The 19,298-nt window shown below is 46.1% G+C and overlaps 1 protein-coding gene across 1 annotated transcript in view; it reads right to left on the bottom strand.

Moving 5' to 3' along the window:
• Window positions 1–19,298, bottom strand: part of LOC146194883 (uncharacterized) — a 216,110-nt gene that overhangs the window by 42,329 nt on the left and 154,483 nt on the right. Inside the window, exons 3-5 of the mRNA XM_084597579.1 lie at window positions 8,446–9,037; window positions 5,639–5,770; window positions 267–2,857 (exon numbers count right to left, since the gene is read on the bottom strand). Of these exons, the coding sequence (XP_084453705.1) occupies window positions 267–2,857; window positions 5,639–5,770; window positions 8,446–9,037 (3,315 nt within the window). The remainder of the gene's footprint in view (window positions 1–266; window positions 2,858–5,638; window positions 5,771–8,445; window positions 9,038–19,298) is intronic.

Raw genomic sequence — 19,298 nt, 5'->3', positions numbered from 1 at the left:
TCTTACGAACGAGACCTAAATCGTTATCGTGTCAATATATTTCTAAAACCTGGACCACAAATTCTACCCTGTGCTACCTAATACCTAAGCGCTAAAACTTGAACCACAAATTCCTCCCTGTGCTACCTAAGCGAACTCGCAATCAAAAGGCCCAGATTTTGAAAATTAACTAGCAATATTAAGGTGTAAGGCCAGAATCCAAGTACCTCATCTGCACAGCTATAAGGACTGTGACAGCTCCTATAACTTCCAAGAGGTATACTTACCCGTTCTGTGCATCCACTCCGTCGGCCACTATCCCCGAAGGCTGATCACCCGACGGTGAATGAGCACCAGGCAACTCGAATGACATATAAGAAGGGAGGTCCGGCTCAGTCTCCACGGCCTCTGAAAGATGCTCTGCGTATTCGCTTAAAACCAAGAGCAAGCTCTGTTCGAGGTTCCACACCCTCCGAAATCCCAAGTACCCCAACCGACATTCCATTTTCAAGATTATGCGCAGAATCTTCTTGAGCTTGATGACGCCATCCGGCAGAAGGGCATCGACCAATGCCACACGCACATCTTGCTTGCAGCTGTACAGAGCCCCAAAGAAGTTCTCAAGGCTACAGACGTATTCTCCCAGCAGCCTTCGTACCTCGTTAAAAGGCATGGAGCAGTTGTCCAAATCACCCTTTGTGGCACCTAGACTCTTGATCGCAAAGAGGCAGTCAGCAAGAGAGACAGCACCAAACCAAATTTCACTTGACGAAGGCAATAAGTGGTCGGAACAGGAAGCAAGCTGCTCTGGACATGGTGTCTCGTTGCTCTGGTTCCCCTTGTTGTTCCGCAGAACAGGTAAGTGCGGTGCATCGGCTGGCATGTCAAGTCCATGGGTGGCTGCATCTTCCCCATCCATGATGTGCAAATCTACCACAAGAGGAGGAGGACAATAAAAATCCACTTGTTTTTGAAGATTCACCCCAACAGACTTTGCGGAGCTCTCCTCGTGCTGAGCAGAAGTGGTATTCTCAATGAATCCACCATCGTCCTCATCAGACAGGCCTTCTTTCACCCTTACAGAAAGAGTACCATCTTCTTCCAAAGCCACAAACAAGGGCAGACCCACGAGGCGCTTCCAAGATTTTTTCTTGAGCCTCTCATCTTCCAAATTTTCTCCCTGCTCCTTCGTACACTCGTCCGAAGAATCGTGTACCACAATCGATTCGTGCTCTACCTTTGGAAACTCCTCTGAAGAATCGTCTCCAATAATCGATGACTGACCAGACTGAGCTCTTTGAAGATCTGTTTTGCAGTCTTTCGAATCACTTTCATGCAACACCGTCATGCTAGCAGGTACCCCAGTTTTGTTTGCATGATTACTTTCCCCTCCAATGTTAATTTCAGTTTCCAGCGTGTCTACAGTCTCAACCTCCTGATTCTCCCAGTCAATGATGCTAAGGCTCCGACAGGATGAAATAACAAGTGCCGGTTGAGATGACACATCGCTTATTTTGGATGGAGCGTCAGCTTCGACTTTGACAGCAGCCGTGTTGATATCTGTACAGCTCGGTGTAGATACAAAACCAACGCTGACCTCTTCAGGCTCTGCGACTTCATCACAGGTAGTTACCGTTTCAAAGATGGTTACTTCATCCACGGTCTGACTTTTATTCTGGGATGGGGGCAATGCTATCATGAAGGGACTGTCAACATCGACTTCGAAGCTAGTCGTGTCAACATTAGAAGAGCTCTGAGCAGAAACAGAAATATCTGAGCCCTTTTCAGGCTCTCTGAGCTTTTCAGCTCCACCTGAACTTTGTCTACGCCTGGTTACTTTAGCTACAGTTTGTTTCTTTTTCTGCATTGCACTAAGCACTCTTAGGTATTCATCGGTGTTCTTGGCTTTTTTCCAAGCTACCCTCATCTCTTTGCGCCGCACATACTGTTCGTGGCTGCCTTTCAACCTTCCTCGTCTTGAATTCCACACGGCAGTCATTTTTTTCACCGTCCTAACAAAGTGGGTCACATCCTGAGAATCTGGACTCTTGTCACGGGGGTGCAATCCTTTCTCGCTGCTGTCACCACTCCCCTGCGGTTTGCAAGGTAAGGCAATCGTACCCACCTTCTTCGCTTTCCAACTGTTGGCAGCACCGGAGTGGCCACTTTCGTTTTCAGACTCTTCACTGGATGTGATCACTGGTTTGCTGACATAGGTCATCTTCCGGGATGACCTCTGTATTTTAAGCTTAATTCTCTTCTTCCGCGGCGGTGTCACACTTGTGCCCTGCACCGATGATGGTGCTACAGTTTCCACTTTGTTCTCGACGTCTGATGACATGCGACGTAAACATCGTTTTGTCGGTGTCGTGTCACATTCAGGCCCGGTGGTAGCCTTGTTCTTCATTGCTGCCTCATGCCTGGTGACCTCCTCGCAGAGAGAACAGCGAATGCAGGTTCCTCGGCTGTTTCCTTCAGAGACATTTCTGCGACCACAGAGGATGCATATCCTGCTGCCCAGATCCTTCTGTCTAGAAGCACCATTTAAAGAAATCTTAAGCTTCACTGGCATCGGTATCTCGGTATCCAGGGGACGTCTAACAGGGCTCCTGTAGATCTCGCTGGCCTGCATTGCTCTACAAAAAGATATGGGATCATCGCAAGCCAGGAAGCCAGCTGTGATCCGAGGAAAGGCTTTGTCCATGTCGTCCATTATCTTGTCTACCAGACTTCTGCTTGGTGGTTCGCTTTCACCAGACGCCTCATTCTGGGTACTCCCAGCTTTGTGTGAGTCTTCAGATGCCTCGCCTTGTTCCCAAGGTGGTTGTAGATGACACACTTGAACAAGAGGTGGGCTTCTTGAAAAATTTCCATGTTCCTGCAAAAAAAAAAAAAAAAAAGACGATCTGAAGAACAAAGACTAGAGTGTAAATTCCTTTTTTTATTAGTATTATTCTGGTTCCCACCAATGTGTAGCAAAACAACCACTTCAGCTAACCACTACAATTTACACATGAACTACAGAAGAACCTCGCTATTTTCTCTCTGCCCGCCGAAAAGCATATCACCTGGGAAGTAGTAACATCACTAAGCGCAGCTAAACTAAGGATATAAACTGAATAATGATAATAAAAAAAAAAAAAACGACGGCACAGCTGGGAGCACAGTTGACCCTGCACTTGCCATGACTCCAAACCTTGTTCTGGGATTGCTGCATGTCCCCACATCAGTGGTGCTAGAGTGCAAAGTTTACACTCAACAAGGACACATAAACATAAACATGCTAGACGAGTAGGCTCTCTTCTAGCGGTAATTGCACGAAAAGAAAAATGCTTTTCAGGAATATAAACAGTAAATGAAACGCGTAAAAAAAAGTAGTGGCCACATTGTGCATGCAGTAAAATCTTGCTAATTAATCCTTTACGAAAAATGTTCAAATTATCTGAAAGTTTGAATTGCCAAATGGCCCCAAAAACTTCCGAAAACAAAACCATTTACATCGCAGCAATTTTATTCAATGAATGCCTGGAATATGGTTGCCTATACATTTTCAAATGAAGTGGCGGCGACAATTTTTCCTGAACTCATCAAGTGCTCTGTTTCGCACATACGAAACACACAGTCGGGAGTGTGCAAGAATTGCTCCAAAATCGAAAGTGTCACCACAGCCCTTTTCACAATGCGATGCAGTAGCAGTGGTGCACGGTTACAAAGGCCCCTTTGCGCTTTAAGGATGCCTGACTGCACGACCCACGTGGTGAAGCATTCTCGAACTGCGGTGGCTCAGCGTAGTCTGTAGACCGGACGGATTTTGGTTAAAGAGAACAAACACTGGTGAGTAGTGCCTTCAGGGAAGACAGATGACGGTGTAGGGTAGTCTTTTCCTTCTCGACTTTGCTTACTTTACTTCATAGTCAGTGGTCCCTCATTTTTCATTTGAGTGCGCTAAGGGCTGTTCAAATTAAACTCGCTTGCAATAAAAGCTGTACTGCTTTCCAGCAAACACTGTTGAGAAGTTTTCTAGTGATTGGTATCTCTAGTGCATCAAGCAAGCAATGCGTCCAGCATGCCTTTGTCTGAGGTAAGTTTGACCCGCCCGCTGTTGACGACGAGCCACGGTGGTGGTGAAGTACCTGCCTGTTTTCACAGCTGAAGCATTGAAACACCTCAGGTGGTTCTATATAACCACACAAGTAGCCCAGTGGGTCAAGGCAGTTTGCAGTGTCTGCTTCAGTCACTTTTCCCCTTACCAGTGATCGAAAAGGCTCCTGGGGATCCTATGCCAAATGCACAGGACATCTTTTCTTTTTCTCAATTCTACAATCATGTCATGCCCCTGGCCTTCTCAATAATGCAAAGAAGCAAAACTACTCCCATTATGACAAAGTCCATCTGGTACCGTTTTGTCAACACGTGATGGTGCCCATAAAGATGGTGGCGGGGCACCAATAACAAACTTCCGTGTGATAACGCATTGGAAGTCTTTTGTATAAAAATTCTGATTCAACTGTTTGTTGCACAGCGATCTGGGTAGTATACAGTTTCACACGTGTAACTGTACCAGCAGTTCTATGTTCTAACCACATCACAACTTGCCGCTCAGCACAGCAGAAGCTCCATGAGGTCGAAATTTCCAGAGCCTTCCACTACGGCATCTCTCATAGCCAAAGTTGCTTTGGGAGTTTAAACCCTACACACCAAACCAAACATGCACAGCGGGTGCCAAAGAATATGTGTGTGTAAGAAGCAGGCACTGCAGCTTTTCCTCCATCACCAAGACATGGGCAGGGCATGTAGTGTGAAGAGAGGAATACCGATGGTTGCTAAGGGAGACAAACTGGATTCCAAGGGCAAGAAGGTGTAGCAGGGGGTGGCAGATAATCAGGTGGGTGGGCAAGGTTAAGAATTTTGCAGAGGTCAAGTGAATGCAGCTAGCTTAGGACCAGGATAACTGTGAGTAATATGGGAGAGGCCTTTGCCTGGCGGTGGGTATAGTCTGGATAATGAGGATGACATCTGTAGCAATGCTGTAGCATGATTGCCAATTCCCACTTGTCAGCAGTCTCTCTACCAAAGAAAATGCTTCTGCCAAATCTTTTACTTCAGCTTTGAACGAAGGCAACTCATGCTCAAAAGGGAGCCTGCGTTTGTGTGAAAAGCATGCCGATCTTTATCTGATAAAACCAAATTTCAATAAGTGAATTTGGCGCCCTTCTATCAGGTTTTATCGGTTTAAAAGCGAAAGATTCCGATCCGCACTCACGAAATAACCTTTTTAATTGGTGAATGACTGCCTATTTTCACTGGCACAGTGCCATAAGGCAAAGACAATTACACATTTTTCACTTGAACATCTGGCAACAATGCCTGGTCAAGCAGCTTTAAAAAGGAGCGCAATCTTGCTAACTCTAAAAACTGGAAAGCAATTTTTATGTCATTTTTTTTTATCTCTTGCATTGCTTCCAAGCTCACCTTTGCCTTCCAAGAATATTCCGATAAGGGTTTGCGCCAGCATGAGCAGGCATTGTAATGACAACTGCCAAACAGTGCACGATAATTGCAAGACTCAGCAAAAAACTTGCCCTCGACAGATGCATGAACAGCTTGCATATTAGTTCTTCCGAAGTTGAGCAATGCAGCACTTCCGTCACTTGCTCACCTTCAGCGGCGATGGCCGGTTGATCTTGGGTATTTTATAAGTGCGCAGTTCAGCATAACTGGAGCCAACTTTGGTCGCCGAGGTCATTCTGGGGGAGCCAGGATTCTCTGCGGCCGGCTTGCCCACTTCTTGCTGCATGGGGCAGTAGCTAAATTTAAATTTCTAGCATGCATTATGGATCAGAGTTTCCAGCTGACAGACACAGACCTTTATACCAAGGTGAACTTTTCAAATCACAATGATGTGGAGTTTTCATCTTCAATATTTCACATATGTTACTTTTTGAACTGTGGTGCTAACTAGTCATTTATACTGTTACTTTAACTGCTTCAAAATGTTTCACTCTGCTTCATTATTAGAACACTTAGTGCAGACAATGCTCTTCTTTTTCATTTAATTTTGTTATCTGGAGCAAGTATTCATTCCTGGAATGACGCCACTACTGCTGTCATTGTAAACAGTGCTGTGGTATTTTTCAAGCCAGCGTTCATCCCAGCTTTTTCACCAGCTCTCGAAGCATTATGTACATGGTGCTGAATAATGGAATTTTAATTTGCATCTTACTCAACTTGATTGCCTGGGCACTACTACGTTGTTAAAAATTTGCATGCCATACACAACACGCTGTTTTCACAATAGAATTGAAAGAGTAGGGTGCTATTTTCAAAGTTGATATCCAAGGGGCTTTCTTATAAATTAATGAAGAATTTGAATATCTTTTTTTTTTTTGCAGGTTGTGTAATAAAATCAAAGATTCTCACCAAAGAGCACTTTCCTTCAACAATGTGAGACATTAAAATTTTATAAAATTGGTAGCACGTAAGACTTCGTGAATGACAAAGCTTTTTGCCTGGTCATGTACACTATCGTTGGCAGTGTCCACATAACACATTGACAGTCTCTGTGCATGTTTCAAGTTGAAAATAATTCTTTCTTCTTAAAGCGTGTACGCCAAAATCCATGTTTCAAAATTTTCCCCAAACTCTCAAAATTCTCAAGTGATACAGCACATTTTTTTATGCCAAAGAAGCTCATAAAATGCCACTTGACGCTATTGCCATCTAGTAAGCACATAAAAAAAAAAAAAAAGAAAACATACAATTTGAATACAGTTGTCAAACGCTTTTTCGGACGTGGTGTGACCTAGAAATGGTAAGGATAACCGGACAGCCCAGAAAATCTGCTAACTTCAAAAAAGAAAGGAAAAAGACATTTCTGTAACAAACCACATTCCAAAATTACTACCTTTGCCATTCCATGTTTCATTTCATCATCAGACCTCTCCCATATTTCTCCAAGTAACCCAGTTCTGTGCTAGCTGTATCCACTTGACCCCAGAAAACATTGTGACCTCATCTGCCCACCTAACTTTCTGTGACCCCTGCTGCACTTTCCTTCCCTAGGAATCCAATTTGTTACCCTAAGCGACCATCAGTTATTTTCTCTTTGCACTACATGTCCTGCCCATACCCATTTCTTCTTGATTTCCACTCAAGTTATTTCTCTGACCCACTCTGCCCACTTCCTATCTCTTAACGTTATCTACCATTTTCCGTTCCATAGCCCTCTGCGCTGTCTTCAATTTAAGTCAAACCCTTTTCAACCCCATAGCCGAGTACAGGTAACATGCAACTGTTATAAACTTTCCTCTTCATGATCAAGTCATAATATGCGAGTACTTGCCAACTGCTTTGCTACCTAACGTAAACTGCTGTCCATTCCCTAAGCTGTTAAGCATTACCTTAGTCTTCTGCATATTGATTTTCAAGTCTACCTTTCTGCTTTTAATGTCTAGGTCATCAATCATTCTTAGCAGTTCATCACATGAGTTATTTAGCAAGGCAATGTTATCAGTGAAACACTACTGAGATATCCTCATTCAACACTGCTCCCATTCCATATCTCTAAATACTTCCTCTAAGCAAGCTACAAACAGCACTGAGGAGGTTGTGTCTCCTTGCATAACACCTTTCTTTATGGGAATTTTGTTACTTTCTTTATGCAGAGCTATGGTTGCTTTGCACGCTCACTTACTTTCACATACTTGCACATACATTACTTTCTAACACAGCTCATCTGCACCCTGATTTCATTTATAATGATAAGGAGTCGATAAGGAGTTCTATAACGGTCTATTCATGTGATCTGCTCCTGCATGGCACTTTTGCGCATACACTAGTGTGATCCAACAGCACAGGGCCCGTGCGTGCGCATGGGTCGATTGGTCCCGATGCGCCACGTGTCCACGCTAGTGGGAAGCATGCAATACAGCAAGGCAATCTGACCTTGTACGGTGATGCCCTGCGGAAGCAAATAATAGTAACAAATTTATCACAATGATCACGCTTTCTCTCCAGTAAGGCTGTATCACGCAGTCGTTCTTCCATCATGACTGCACCACATAACTTCATGACAGTGCACAGTGCAAGAAGGCTGCAGGTCATGCCGCAAATGAATGCACGCCCTGCAAAAAGCAGCAACACTCAGTTCCATGGGTAATGACAGTCACGAAGGCCGCGAGATGGAAGTCATGGGAAGAAAGCGAGCATCATGTACGCATGCACCCCCAATGGTAGAAATAAACACTTCCATCAAAGCATAGCGCAGGACGCAAGAACCTCCTCAGCAATACAGCATTATTGCAGTTCCTCGCCTTCAAGTGATATTACAACCTTGCTGACATCAACACTAATTCCCCGATTTTTCACCCTGCGTTTTTCAAGATTATCCAAATTCCACAAGAATTCCCGGTCTGCCTTGTTTTCTCGGTCGGTAGGCACCTTGATACCATTAGACTAGCACCGCACCTGCAATGACGCAGACGATGCCTCAGCTTCATGGACGCTGTCTGCGTGGTCGCTTCTAGCATCAAGTAGATCCCGAGCAACTGCCGGCAAGCGTTGCTGCTTCCCAGGACTGGCCACTGCAGCAGCAGCAGCACCGAGAGTGGCACCACCAGTGCTGCCAGCGCCAACCAACGCAGGCTTTCTGCCCTTGGTGAGGCGCTTGACTTGAGCTGGACCAGCCTCGGATGATGCGGTGTTCGAAGTCCCTGCCTTTTGCTCCAGCAAGTCCCGGGCAGCTGCTGACCTCTGCCGCTTCCCAAGACTGAGAGACTCAGAAGTAGCAGCACCGTCAGGAGTAGCACCACCACCAGAACTCCTGGTGCCAACCGCAGAAAAAGACTTTTTCTTCCTGGTGCAGTGCTCACTGGTGGAATGCTCGCCTGGTGCAGGACCAGCCTCAAACGAAGTGGTGCTAGAGGCAGCTGCCTGCCTCAGTGAGTCGGTGCCTCTGTCATCATATCGAGTGAATGGAGCCCTATACCTGGAGCGGCGTCGCTTTGTGCTCCATTGCTGTCGCTCGTGCTCTGGCGCTGGCGGCCGTTTCTGCTGTACGCTGCAAATGGGCCAGTAGAACAAGGTTTTACACAGCTATCTGAGCAACAGAATAAAGATATACAGAATGAGATAGCACTAGCACATCTGGCAAGTTCGCCAGTATCTCTCTCGTGTAGCCCTCTCGTTCAGTTTGATAACAAAACCGTTATTTATACCTCAGGGCATTTCCCTTTTTTGTGTCATTCGCCCAGTTAAATGTGCGATACCTACAACACTTTGGAATCCCGCATAGCCGATGAGAATCATGACAGTGAGCCATAGATGTGTGCAATGCAACAGTTTCACATAACACACAGGGAATGTGTATGCTACCACTCATCACTTTTCTGAAGTGAACCGAACAGTGCCGAATTGTGTCGCGCAAAGCAGGCTTATACATAAGACATAAAAAATTATGCACACTAATACAACTTATACACACTTATACAAAAGCATAAAAAAGGGATACATAGGCTAAATATGCAAAAAAAAGCCCAAGCTTTATTATGCTACTTCCTCAAAAGCAGTGAGCTGACTACATTATTATTATAGTTCATGGTCAACTCCACTGAAATCACAGTGCGGTGCCCAAGGAAGCGTAATATTAATGCGGTTCTCGCTGCGCTCTTTGCCATTTCCAAGGTCACAAAGACAACAACAAATACATCTTTGCAAGACAACACAAACATGATATTAAAGTGACCGGCGATAGCACTGGAGTTAATGCAGCCGTGGAACACAAGTAGGCATGGTGGTCGCAACGGTCCCGCGGATCCAAAATTCAAAAAGGGGAACAAGAGAGACCTTTTCTCGTTCGGAACCACGTCATTCTTTTATCCCGCCAACAAGCATGAATGCGACACAAGTTGTGATGCATGTGGCTCGCACTTTCCACATTGCCCGTGTGCTTGCTTTCAACCAGTCTTCTGGGTAGCAGACAAGTTTTCCCGTGTTCTCCTGAGGATGCAGCATCTCATAAAAATCCGGACTATGATCTTTTCTCAGATTTAGTGATTAAACGTCAGATGGAATACAAAAATGGAACAGAGCTGTCAAAGGAAGACTTCACTCAGAATGAGGAGAGGAACAAAGCACCATTCACTGTCCTCAGTGTCAAAGTGAACAGCGTAAATGGAGACCTCGAGGGCAAAAAGGACATCAGCACTGTCAACGAGAGAAATGGTGGAAGAGCGTGTCATCAAAATGTGTCGCTGGCGACACAATATGGCATCAATAGGTGGTGACGTCATATTTGGATATGACGTCACCACCTAGTGATGCCATATTGTGTCCCTGGTCATTAACAGCAGTGATTAGCGATAACAAAAATATATTGATAAAAATAATAGAAATGGTACTGATTACTAGTGATAACTGTTATATTACTACTGGTAGAAAGTCGGTGATTAGAGAAGAGAGAGATGATGTCAGATGACTATGAGATGATTTTAATGAATCCCAGAGGGCCTATCGCGAGTGCTCCTGCCCGCGCCACTTGATGGCTTTTCCTCGTTCGTAACGTTACCCAGAACCACCGAGCGATAGTCCCAGTCGTGAACAAGGAAGCTTGTAGACAAGATCAATGGCATGATGATGGGCGTGACTGGATGGCTGAAAAAGAGGAAGCACGAAGAAGACAGCGGCTTGCCGCCACAATGATGTACGGATGAAGCCTGGTCCAGGACATTTTCGGGCCACAGGTCGCCAAGATCCGATGACGGAGACCCAGGCACGCACCGCATGGCATGGGTTGAGGTGATCTTTTGATGTGTCATGGCATCTTGGGTCGGTGGGGTCTCTGGCGGCACATCGGGATCCCATAGTCGTTCAGTTCTCTTGTTGTGTCTTATGGTCCTGTGGGTGGCGTCTTGGATCAGTCTCCCCTTCGTCGTGTCTTGTGGTCAGTGCGGGGAGAGGACACAACGGAACCGAGAGGTCACTGCAGCTAAGTGGCTTATGCATAGAGGGAACAGGAGCTGCTGTGTGATGTCTGTATATTTGCTACGGTGCAACTGCACATTGAAGCACAATTGCTCATGTGTAAAAGTACCATGGCATCCTCGAGGCACTGCAGATGAAGTTATGTGATGTTAGGAAGATAGTGAGAGACCGGAAAGCGTGGCGTGACATGGTCCATAGGGTCACGAAGAGTCGGACACGACTGAACTGAACTGAAAAGTACCATGAGCTGCTGCTTCATATCGTCTGCCTCTTTGCTATGGTGCGCAGGCACGCATCAAGGCAAAGTGGCTTGTACCATGAGCTGCTGCTTCATATCGTCTGCCTCTTTGCTATGGTGCGCAGGCACGCATCAAGGCAAAGTGGCTTATGCATAGAGGGACCAGGAGCTGTTGCTTCACATCTTCTATGATGCGCAGCAGCGTATTGAGGGTGGTGGTGGAAAACATTCAAACACAGGATGTTACGCACTAGCTGACCCTGGGGGGGCCTGCCATGTCAAACACAAGTGGTTTCTAGTTCAGGACCCCAATGGTGGTAGAGGGACTAGAGGCTGCTACTTCACGCTGTCTTGCTCTTCGCTACGCCACGGCAATGGACGCAGTGGCATCTCGAAAAGCGCATGCCACACACGAGTTCAGCCTAAGAGTGGAAAACTGTGTACATGTTATAGCTCTGTTATTCATAGAATAAAGCTAAGCCAAGTTGGATAAATTACAACTCACTGCATATGTGGCCAGCAAAGAAAAGCCATTCCAGAAAATCAGGTGCATTCAGTGTCATAGGACCCTTATTCATATACATGCTACTGACAAGTTAGATTCTTCACCCTCAGAAATGCCAAACAACCAAGTGTGTGCGTCAGTAATAGTCTATCTTGCTCTTTCTCTGCAGACTTGAGTCAGATGTATGTTCTATTGCTTTGGATGGGACAGGTGTGAATATTTGATTTTCAGCTTGCAAAAAATATGGTATTGTTATTTAAAGGCAAAATGATACTAATAATTGTAGCCCCCTGTAGCCTTATCTCCGTTTAATAGTGTTGCCAGACTCTGAATTATTAGTTTATTCTGCATTGTTTCCGTATAGTTGATGTGCAGAGATGGGAGTTGTAGTAGACTTTTCACTTACAAACATTGTAGCGTTATCTGATGTGTTGCTGTCATTCCATTAATGATTTTTGTAAGGAATCAGTGGGTATGCTAAGCACCATTAGGACCATCTACTCTTCTTGGGTCACTTGTTCAATGCCCAGCTGCGGCAGTCTCCCACTTGCCTTCAGGCAGAAGTCGGGAAGACGTGCACAGAGAGGCAGCTACAGCAGGGTCCGGCTTAATGGAAATGCAGGCAGAGAGGGGAAAAAGCAGTCCCTTCTTCCGAAGACTTTGCGGTCGCGCTCGAAGACGCAGGGACAGGCAGTTTGTTCTCATCGCTGTGTCATGCAAGAGGCTCTTTTTTTTTTTTTTTTAAGGAACTTTACGAACAGAGTACACCGATGACCCCTTAGTGACCCCTTAGTACGCTGGCTGGGTCCATCGCCCGCAGCTTTGAAACGAGCGCCTTTTTTGGAAGGGCAGCACATCATTCAAAGAACAAACACTGCCAAGCTGAAGGATGTAAGGGCCTCTTTCTTGACAGGGAGCCCATAAAAGTGACAATTATTCAGTGCAGGCACGTTGAGTGGGTCTTGGTGACGATTCCAACCCTGGATGTCAACAATGATGGGAGATGGCGGCATTGAACGGATGTCAGGGCAAGTGTTTAACAGTGATGGTATGATGTTGAGCGGGAGGACGCGATTTGGCTCTTCTGGTGTGATCTGCAATAGCGCTGACTGGGACGCCAACAATTGCCCTGTGAAAGGAGCCGCCAAGGGTGTAAGCTTTGGGCAATGGTTGCGCACGTGGGACACTGTTTTCATGAGTTTATTTTTTTTTCCTAGAGGGGAGAGAGTTTGTATAACACTGTGAAGGCATGGAGCGTGGCATGTGACCAAATGAGCCAATCATTTCGAGGTCCATTCTCTAAATTCTGTTTCTTGTGAAACGAATTTGTTGTCCTTTTCGCATTTTTTGCTTTAGGGAAAGGCACAACATTTGTAAGCCAGTCATATGTGAGTTCGTTATTATTGGGGATGAGGAATGTGGGCCGGGTCTCGAAGTTAATAAAACTGGGCCCCGCGGCCTGGAGAACTTGTTCCGAGCTAGATTTTGATCTCTTGCCTCTTTTGCATAGATCATGCTCGTTGTTTCACCTGTACTAAGTTTTCAGTTCATTTTCCTCTCAGAGTGCAAGTTGTTGTGGCCAGATGCAGTAAATTCCCTATTTTCATTTCTATATAACATGCCTTTGTGAAGATGGCGAGCGCTTTTGTCCAATCCTGCAAGAAAGCAGCAAAGGGCTCCCAAATCTTCCACAAAACTGTGTGATCTCTAATACTAACTGAGCCTTGATATCACAAAAAACATGTAGTACTAAGGGCTCCCAAATCTTCCACAAAACTGTGTGATATCTTTAATGCTAACTGAGCCTTAATATCACAAAAAACATGTAGTACTATCTGTTGAGGTAGCTTTCTCCAGTTGGCCTGCATTTTACCATACCATTCTGTCTATTTTTGCGTGCAGCTTTAACATGAATTTCCGTAGACTATTTATTCATGCACTTTTGCAATAAGGCCTAAAAAAATCGAAAATGCTGTTTTGACAACCTTGCATGGTAGTATGCTTATGCACTTCGCATGCTTTCAGAGATGGGGCGTTTGGTAAAGCTCAGATTGCAGTGCTTTGTTGTGTTAAAGCAGACAATAGGAAACTTGAACCTGTTGCATATTCTGTTGCCTGCTTTACCCTCACAGCCAAGGCATTGAGCATTAGTATGCGACTGAAATTTCCATGGCACATGCTTGCCGAGCTTTACACGAATGTTAGTGGCAAGGTTTTACACCAATAGCGGGCCCTGCAAGCAAGTTCCGGGAAATGTCCGCCTCCGGCTGTCCGTCGGACGTCCGTGGAACGCGATCCAGATCCACAAACGAGTCCGACGGACGTTCGCTGTACATATGTCAAACATTACCGGATTTCCGTCGGACGTCCGAACCTTTGAAAACGGACGTCCGTCGGTCATCTATGGCCATCTGGGGACAGACATTTGGTGATAAGATAATCACTATAAAGTGAGATTAGTGATAAGTAATTTGCAGTAAACTAATGCAATAATTTATTATAAGATTATTAGTGATAACCAATAAGTGATAGACATTTATTGATAACATAATTAGTGATGTGATTAGTGATAACCTAATTAAGTGACAGGTAGTTGGCAATGGGTAGTAAAGATGAAGCAGTGCTAGTGCTTTTTATTTTATAACACTGCTATCATGCTTTGCATAGCAGATTATTGGCAGCAAATAATGCACATCGCATTTCTTGACATCTAGGCCAACATCTGAAATTTTGAAGGCGAAGAAAAAATTTTCCTCACAGTAAGCCAGGAAACTGAGAACAGGCATAGAACGCAAAGGGCATTTGCCACAAGCTTATGCCCATTGCTCGTGGACTTCCAAGCACCGTTCAGCTTGGAAGCTAATTTCGTTCGCTCAAACCACGACTGAGAGCACCACAATCGCGGCGCACAAATGCACTAGTCACGTGGTATTATTTGTATTTCGCGGGCTTTCTTCTGAGCCCGGAAAAAAAGATACACGTGAGACTTTTTTTGTCGCAATTAATTAAATAGGGGTTTCTGAAGGTGCTCTACAACTTTCCAATTCACATTTTTTGTCTAAAGTCGATATTTAAGAAATTAGAAAAATTAACATAATTACCTAATTAAGTAATTGCAAAACAAAAAATTGCCTGTAGTGCGCAAGGAGGCTGGCAGTTGTATGCAATTGGTTTCACGGACCTACCTCAAATATATTATTTTGTACCCCTTGGTTCAAGTTAGCTGGGACACCCGGTATATATATCCCCATGCTGTCAAGCATTTCCGTCACTCGAGGCGACGGACGTATGGCGGCATTTGTAGCGTGCGTACGCCCGGAAACGCGTCCAGATACGCATGATTCTGCGCATGCGCATTTGTTACCCGCATTGCCGTACGCAAAATAAAGTGTCTAGTAGTTAAAATAGTGAAGCGTACGCCGTATAATCCTGGTCTAACTCCCGCAGCTACGGGAGGCCGCTCCAGACAGATGAAGGTTAGGCGATGATCGGTTACCAAGTTCACCGAGAAAGCATATATAGGGGAGAAAACCTGGGCCAGGGGGCGCTGCGCCGCTCTGTGCGTCAGCGCCCTCCATGGAGACCCCGTCAAGATCTACGCGCAGCCCGGCCGCGTCGTCTGCTAGCCGCCGCATAGAAAAGCATGTTGTCGTCTGCTCCGCGCTGCTCTCCAGCACGTGTTCGCGCGCGCGCGCTCGGTTGTTTCTCTCCTCCTCCGGCCGCATTGTGGCCACCGTCGCGCTCTAACAATGAGGGGGGAAGAAGAAAGAAAGAAAAGAACTAGAAGGAAAATAATGACGGCGCACTTTTTTCGCGAAGCTTGTGTGGAAACGGTAATGGGATGGTTGTGGGCCTTTCTTTTTTTCTTTTTTTTTGGGGGGGGGATATCTCGTACCGTTCGTGTGTCGTACTTCTCTAACTGACGGTGCTGAAGCAGCCATCGTGGAACCGGGTCGGCCTCAAGAAACAGATATTCGTCATTAATGCGATAACTTTACGTCAATCATCCTATCCTCATACGCGATCCTGCTTCGGGAGCTCAAAACTGCGCGTTCGCTATAGGAGATGACTGAACTAGGAATTGCGCAGCGTAACAGTGGAATTAAGAAGACAAAGATTTCCGTGGAGAGATGTCCCCGTCTGCATGGAAAGTCGTCAGACATTTCCTCGCTGTTCGTCTCGTGGAGAGGAAACTGCCGCAAAAATGGCATGCCTCGGCTTCTGGGGAATGACCCAGGTCGTTAAGAAACCCCTCATCGTGAACGGTAGCTAGGTCATTGATTTCGGATGGCAGCGCCGCAGCAGTGAACTTCCCCTGGCCGGTGTCGGCAGGAACCAAAGGGTAAGGCGGCATGCTTTGTGCCTTTGTAGGGAACGCATCCTAAACGCGCCGAAAACAGGCCCCACGGCGCCGGCAGCACTGCCTAAAACGTTTGTCCCCAAAGAGCTGAATAGGCCCCTTTCAAGTGACCAGTCACAAAGGGAAAGGAAGGAGCACTCGAAGGCTGGACCCTTCATTCTGTTAACATAGACAGAGGCATCAAGAGGTGCCGCCTCAAGTCCTTCAAGATACCTGTCGTTTGCCTCCCGCCTCCAAGCAGCGAATTCGCGTTCTTTTTTTTTATGTATGTCTGAGCCTGCCAACAAGCGCTCTTTGAAAACAATGTCTGGCGATCAATTAATCATAATTTCTTGCTTTCAAAAGCACCGATAAAAAACATGCCTCCAGCAGGCCTCTATGTCAGCCGGGGCACAGAAAAAAGCAAAATTAAGAAATCCCACTGGCAAAGAGCGCCGGCTTTGCGCGCGAGAACGCGCCACCAACCCCCCTCGTCCTCACTCTCCTTCTCCCGCTCCGCGTGCACGCGCGGCTGAACGTAGCACGCGCTCCCGAGCGAGCGGGCTGCGCAGACTCCGCAGACAGCCACGCGCAGCGCGGGCGCGGATGCGCGTAGGTTTTGTAGTTCCTCTCCGCTCCGCTGGAAACCGAGCGCTGGCGTCGCGGAGCAAACTCCAGCTTTGGTTCCCTATATACATTCATAAAATAGACGGAACATATGAAGATATTAGTTTATGGCGTTTAACGTACTATCGCGCTCAGTATGAGCTCCACCACGCGAGCACGTGGCCAAGCCAAGAAGAACAAATGGTAGCGCAACTCCCATAGAAGCCTGCGTGTCGACTCTGAGCGAGGCTTTAGTTTCCCGGCGCCCCCTGCGAACTGTGAGGCACAACAAACACGTGACGTTGCTTGTGACGTCACAGTGACCAACTTTTGGCGGGTAATTTGATTGACTTTTTACTTATGAACGAAAAACAAGGCCAACAACGACGGAGGCAGAACGATGCTCGGATAAGGCAGAAAAATGGACACCGTAACTGTTCAGCCAACTTTACTTGACATGGATTTCTACTGTCAAGTTTTACGTTAACTGAAATGTTACGGCATCTTTAACCACCTTATCATAGCATCGTTCTGCCTCCGTCGTCGTTAGCCTAGTCTTTCGTCGCGCGTAACGCATTCTGGGGCTTATTTCTTCGGGCACGTTTGTGAACAAGAGCCTTCCAGTGAATTCGGCAAGCACATGGATAGAATCACATGGCTTGAGGCATTTCACTAAGGGCATAAATGAGTGAAGCTGTGCTGCATAGAAAGCCAGGCTTTATTAATTCACGATTACTTACATAGACGCTTCACGACAATGAAATCTTTAAGTGTAGGAAAGCGACCATCGCTCATTCGTCACGGTCTTCATGAAATCCTCGTGATAACAAAGTGACCTGAGCGTAGGTTTCCAAACGAGACGCGGTGAGATTATAAAACGGTAAAAGATCTTGCTAACAAAGTACATATCAGCGTCAAAAAACAACAAAAAACTAACGAACGGAATAACTTACGCTAGCGCTAGAACGCCAACCTGTAAGAGCTTAGGTAAGCAATTCAAATTGGGATTGCTAGTATTTAGAAGTTAATGCGTCTGAGAAGTGAAAATATCTACGATATAGCTTAGCTCCAATAAATCTCGCCCTGTTCACGATTCCCATATTTTACTCGCGCTTCATTTGCCACTGAAAGGAGTCAATGTGAGGCTACAAATTTACAACTTCAGCATTTCACATGTTCATGAGAAAGATCCCATTGACAATAGGAACATCACTGTAATAACATCTAAAGCACGTTCAGCGAACGTTGGTGCGGTAATACGACGCAGTAAGCAAAACATGCAGCAAAGGGAGCGGAACGGAAGGCTTTGAGCAATGCGGCACGCGTCTTGGGGGCAATAAAATCTCACCTTCACCGCTCAATTAAAACATGCAGCGACACGCCGCTCATGCAGACGTGTATCCGTAAAACAAGCCACCACTTTTGCGACGTGCCTGGGAGGCCGAGCCCTGCCGCCGAGCTGTGACGCAGCATTGTCCCATCGTCCGGAAATGCGCACATGCAGCGGCAATCAGTTTCTCATCGAGCACAGACAGTCTTCGCCTTGCTGTAAAGCTCTACCACAACCAGCAGAATGAAATACTGACTGTTTGTTACAGATAACCCACTCTGTACGCAGCACGCAACGATAAACGTTGAACCGGGGCCGATGACGCAACCATTCCGCGGATGAAAAAAGCTTTGGTCGGAGCCATATCTGAGCTTTGGGCAACTACGCAGCGGATAATAAGTGGCCGAGAGAGGCCGTTAGAAACAAGTTAAAATATTATTAAAAATGTGACACATTTTTTCTTACGCAAGGAACAAAAACTGCATTCATTCCTGAGCGCAAATATTATGTTTACTTTCTAGTGCTTAGGAGTTCTGGCAGATCTTATTTTCTGTGCGCTAGTAATTTGCCTCACAGTTCGCAGGAGCCCTCATCATCGAGTTGATGCCGCTAGCAGTAGGCAGCTGCACGCGTTTTCTTCCAAGTTGCGCGACCAGTTGCCAAGCGCTCTTCAACGTAGTACAGTAGCGCTGATTGCACCGCGTTTTACAGTTATCTGGACAGGGTGCAGCTGTTCCAGCAAGCGCGCTGCAACCCCTCGTTCCCCTTTATCTGAAGGACACGTCATTTGTTTCTTACTCATTTTGTTTTCGCTGAAGCAGGAACTGCAAGATCATGCAGCACGTTTGCCTCTGATGAGAAAATCATCAAATGATGAGAAATTTATCAAAGACAGCACTTTTTTCGTCCAAGTAGGGCTGTGCGTTTAGACATGATTTCAGTACTGATTGAGCGCGTTAGCACCTAGCACAAAATCGGAAGCAGGCACGATGTGATCAACGTAATGTTTTCAACAGCGTTGGCATCTACAAGCAGCCACTTTGACGCATACAAGTCTGCGCCGCTCCCGCCCAGTGTCTCCTGTTCATCAAAATGACAAAGCGCGAAGTGGTATACCTGATAACATCTAGGGTACGGACCGAGACGGGCCCTCGCGCGTAACGTTTGGGCGTCGACCGACGGCTAGTTATCATTTTCGAAACTGATATCAAAAAAGACCAAACGAGGGTGAAGGTGAAAGCAAGCAAGAAGAGGTGGTGCGAGCTTGCCGGAACAGCTACACCCTCTCCAGATACCTCGAAAACAAGGCACAATCAGCGTC

This window comes from Amblyomma maculatum, chromosome 3 (assembly GCF_055883805.1).
Source record: "Amblyomma maculatum isolate TAMU_Amacu chromosome 3, ASM5588380v1, whole genome shotgun sequence".
In the NCBI taxonomy this organism is placed as follows: Eukaryota; Metazoa; Arthropoda; class Arachnida; order Ixodida; family Ixodidae; genus Amblyomma; species Amblyomma maculatum.
Note: the sequence above shows the minus strand (reverse complement) of the source record. Positions and strands in the feature narration are given on the sequence as shown.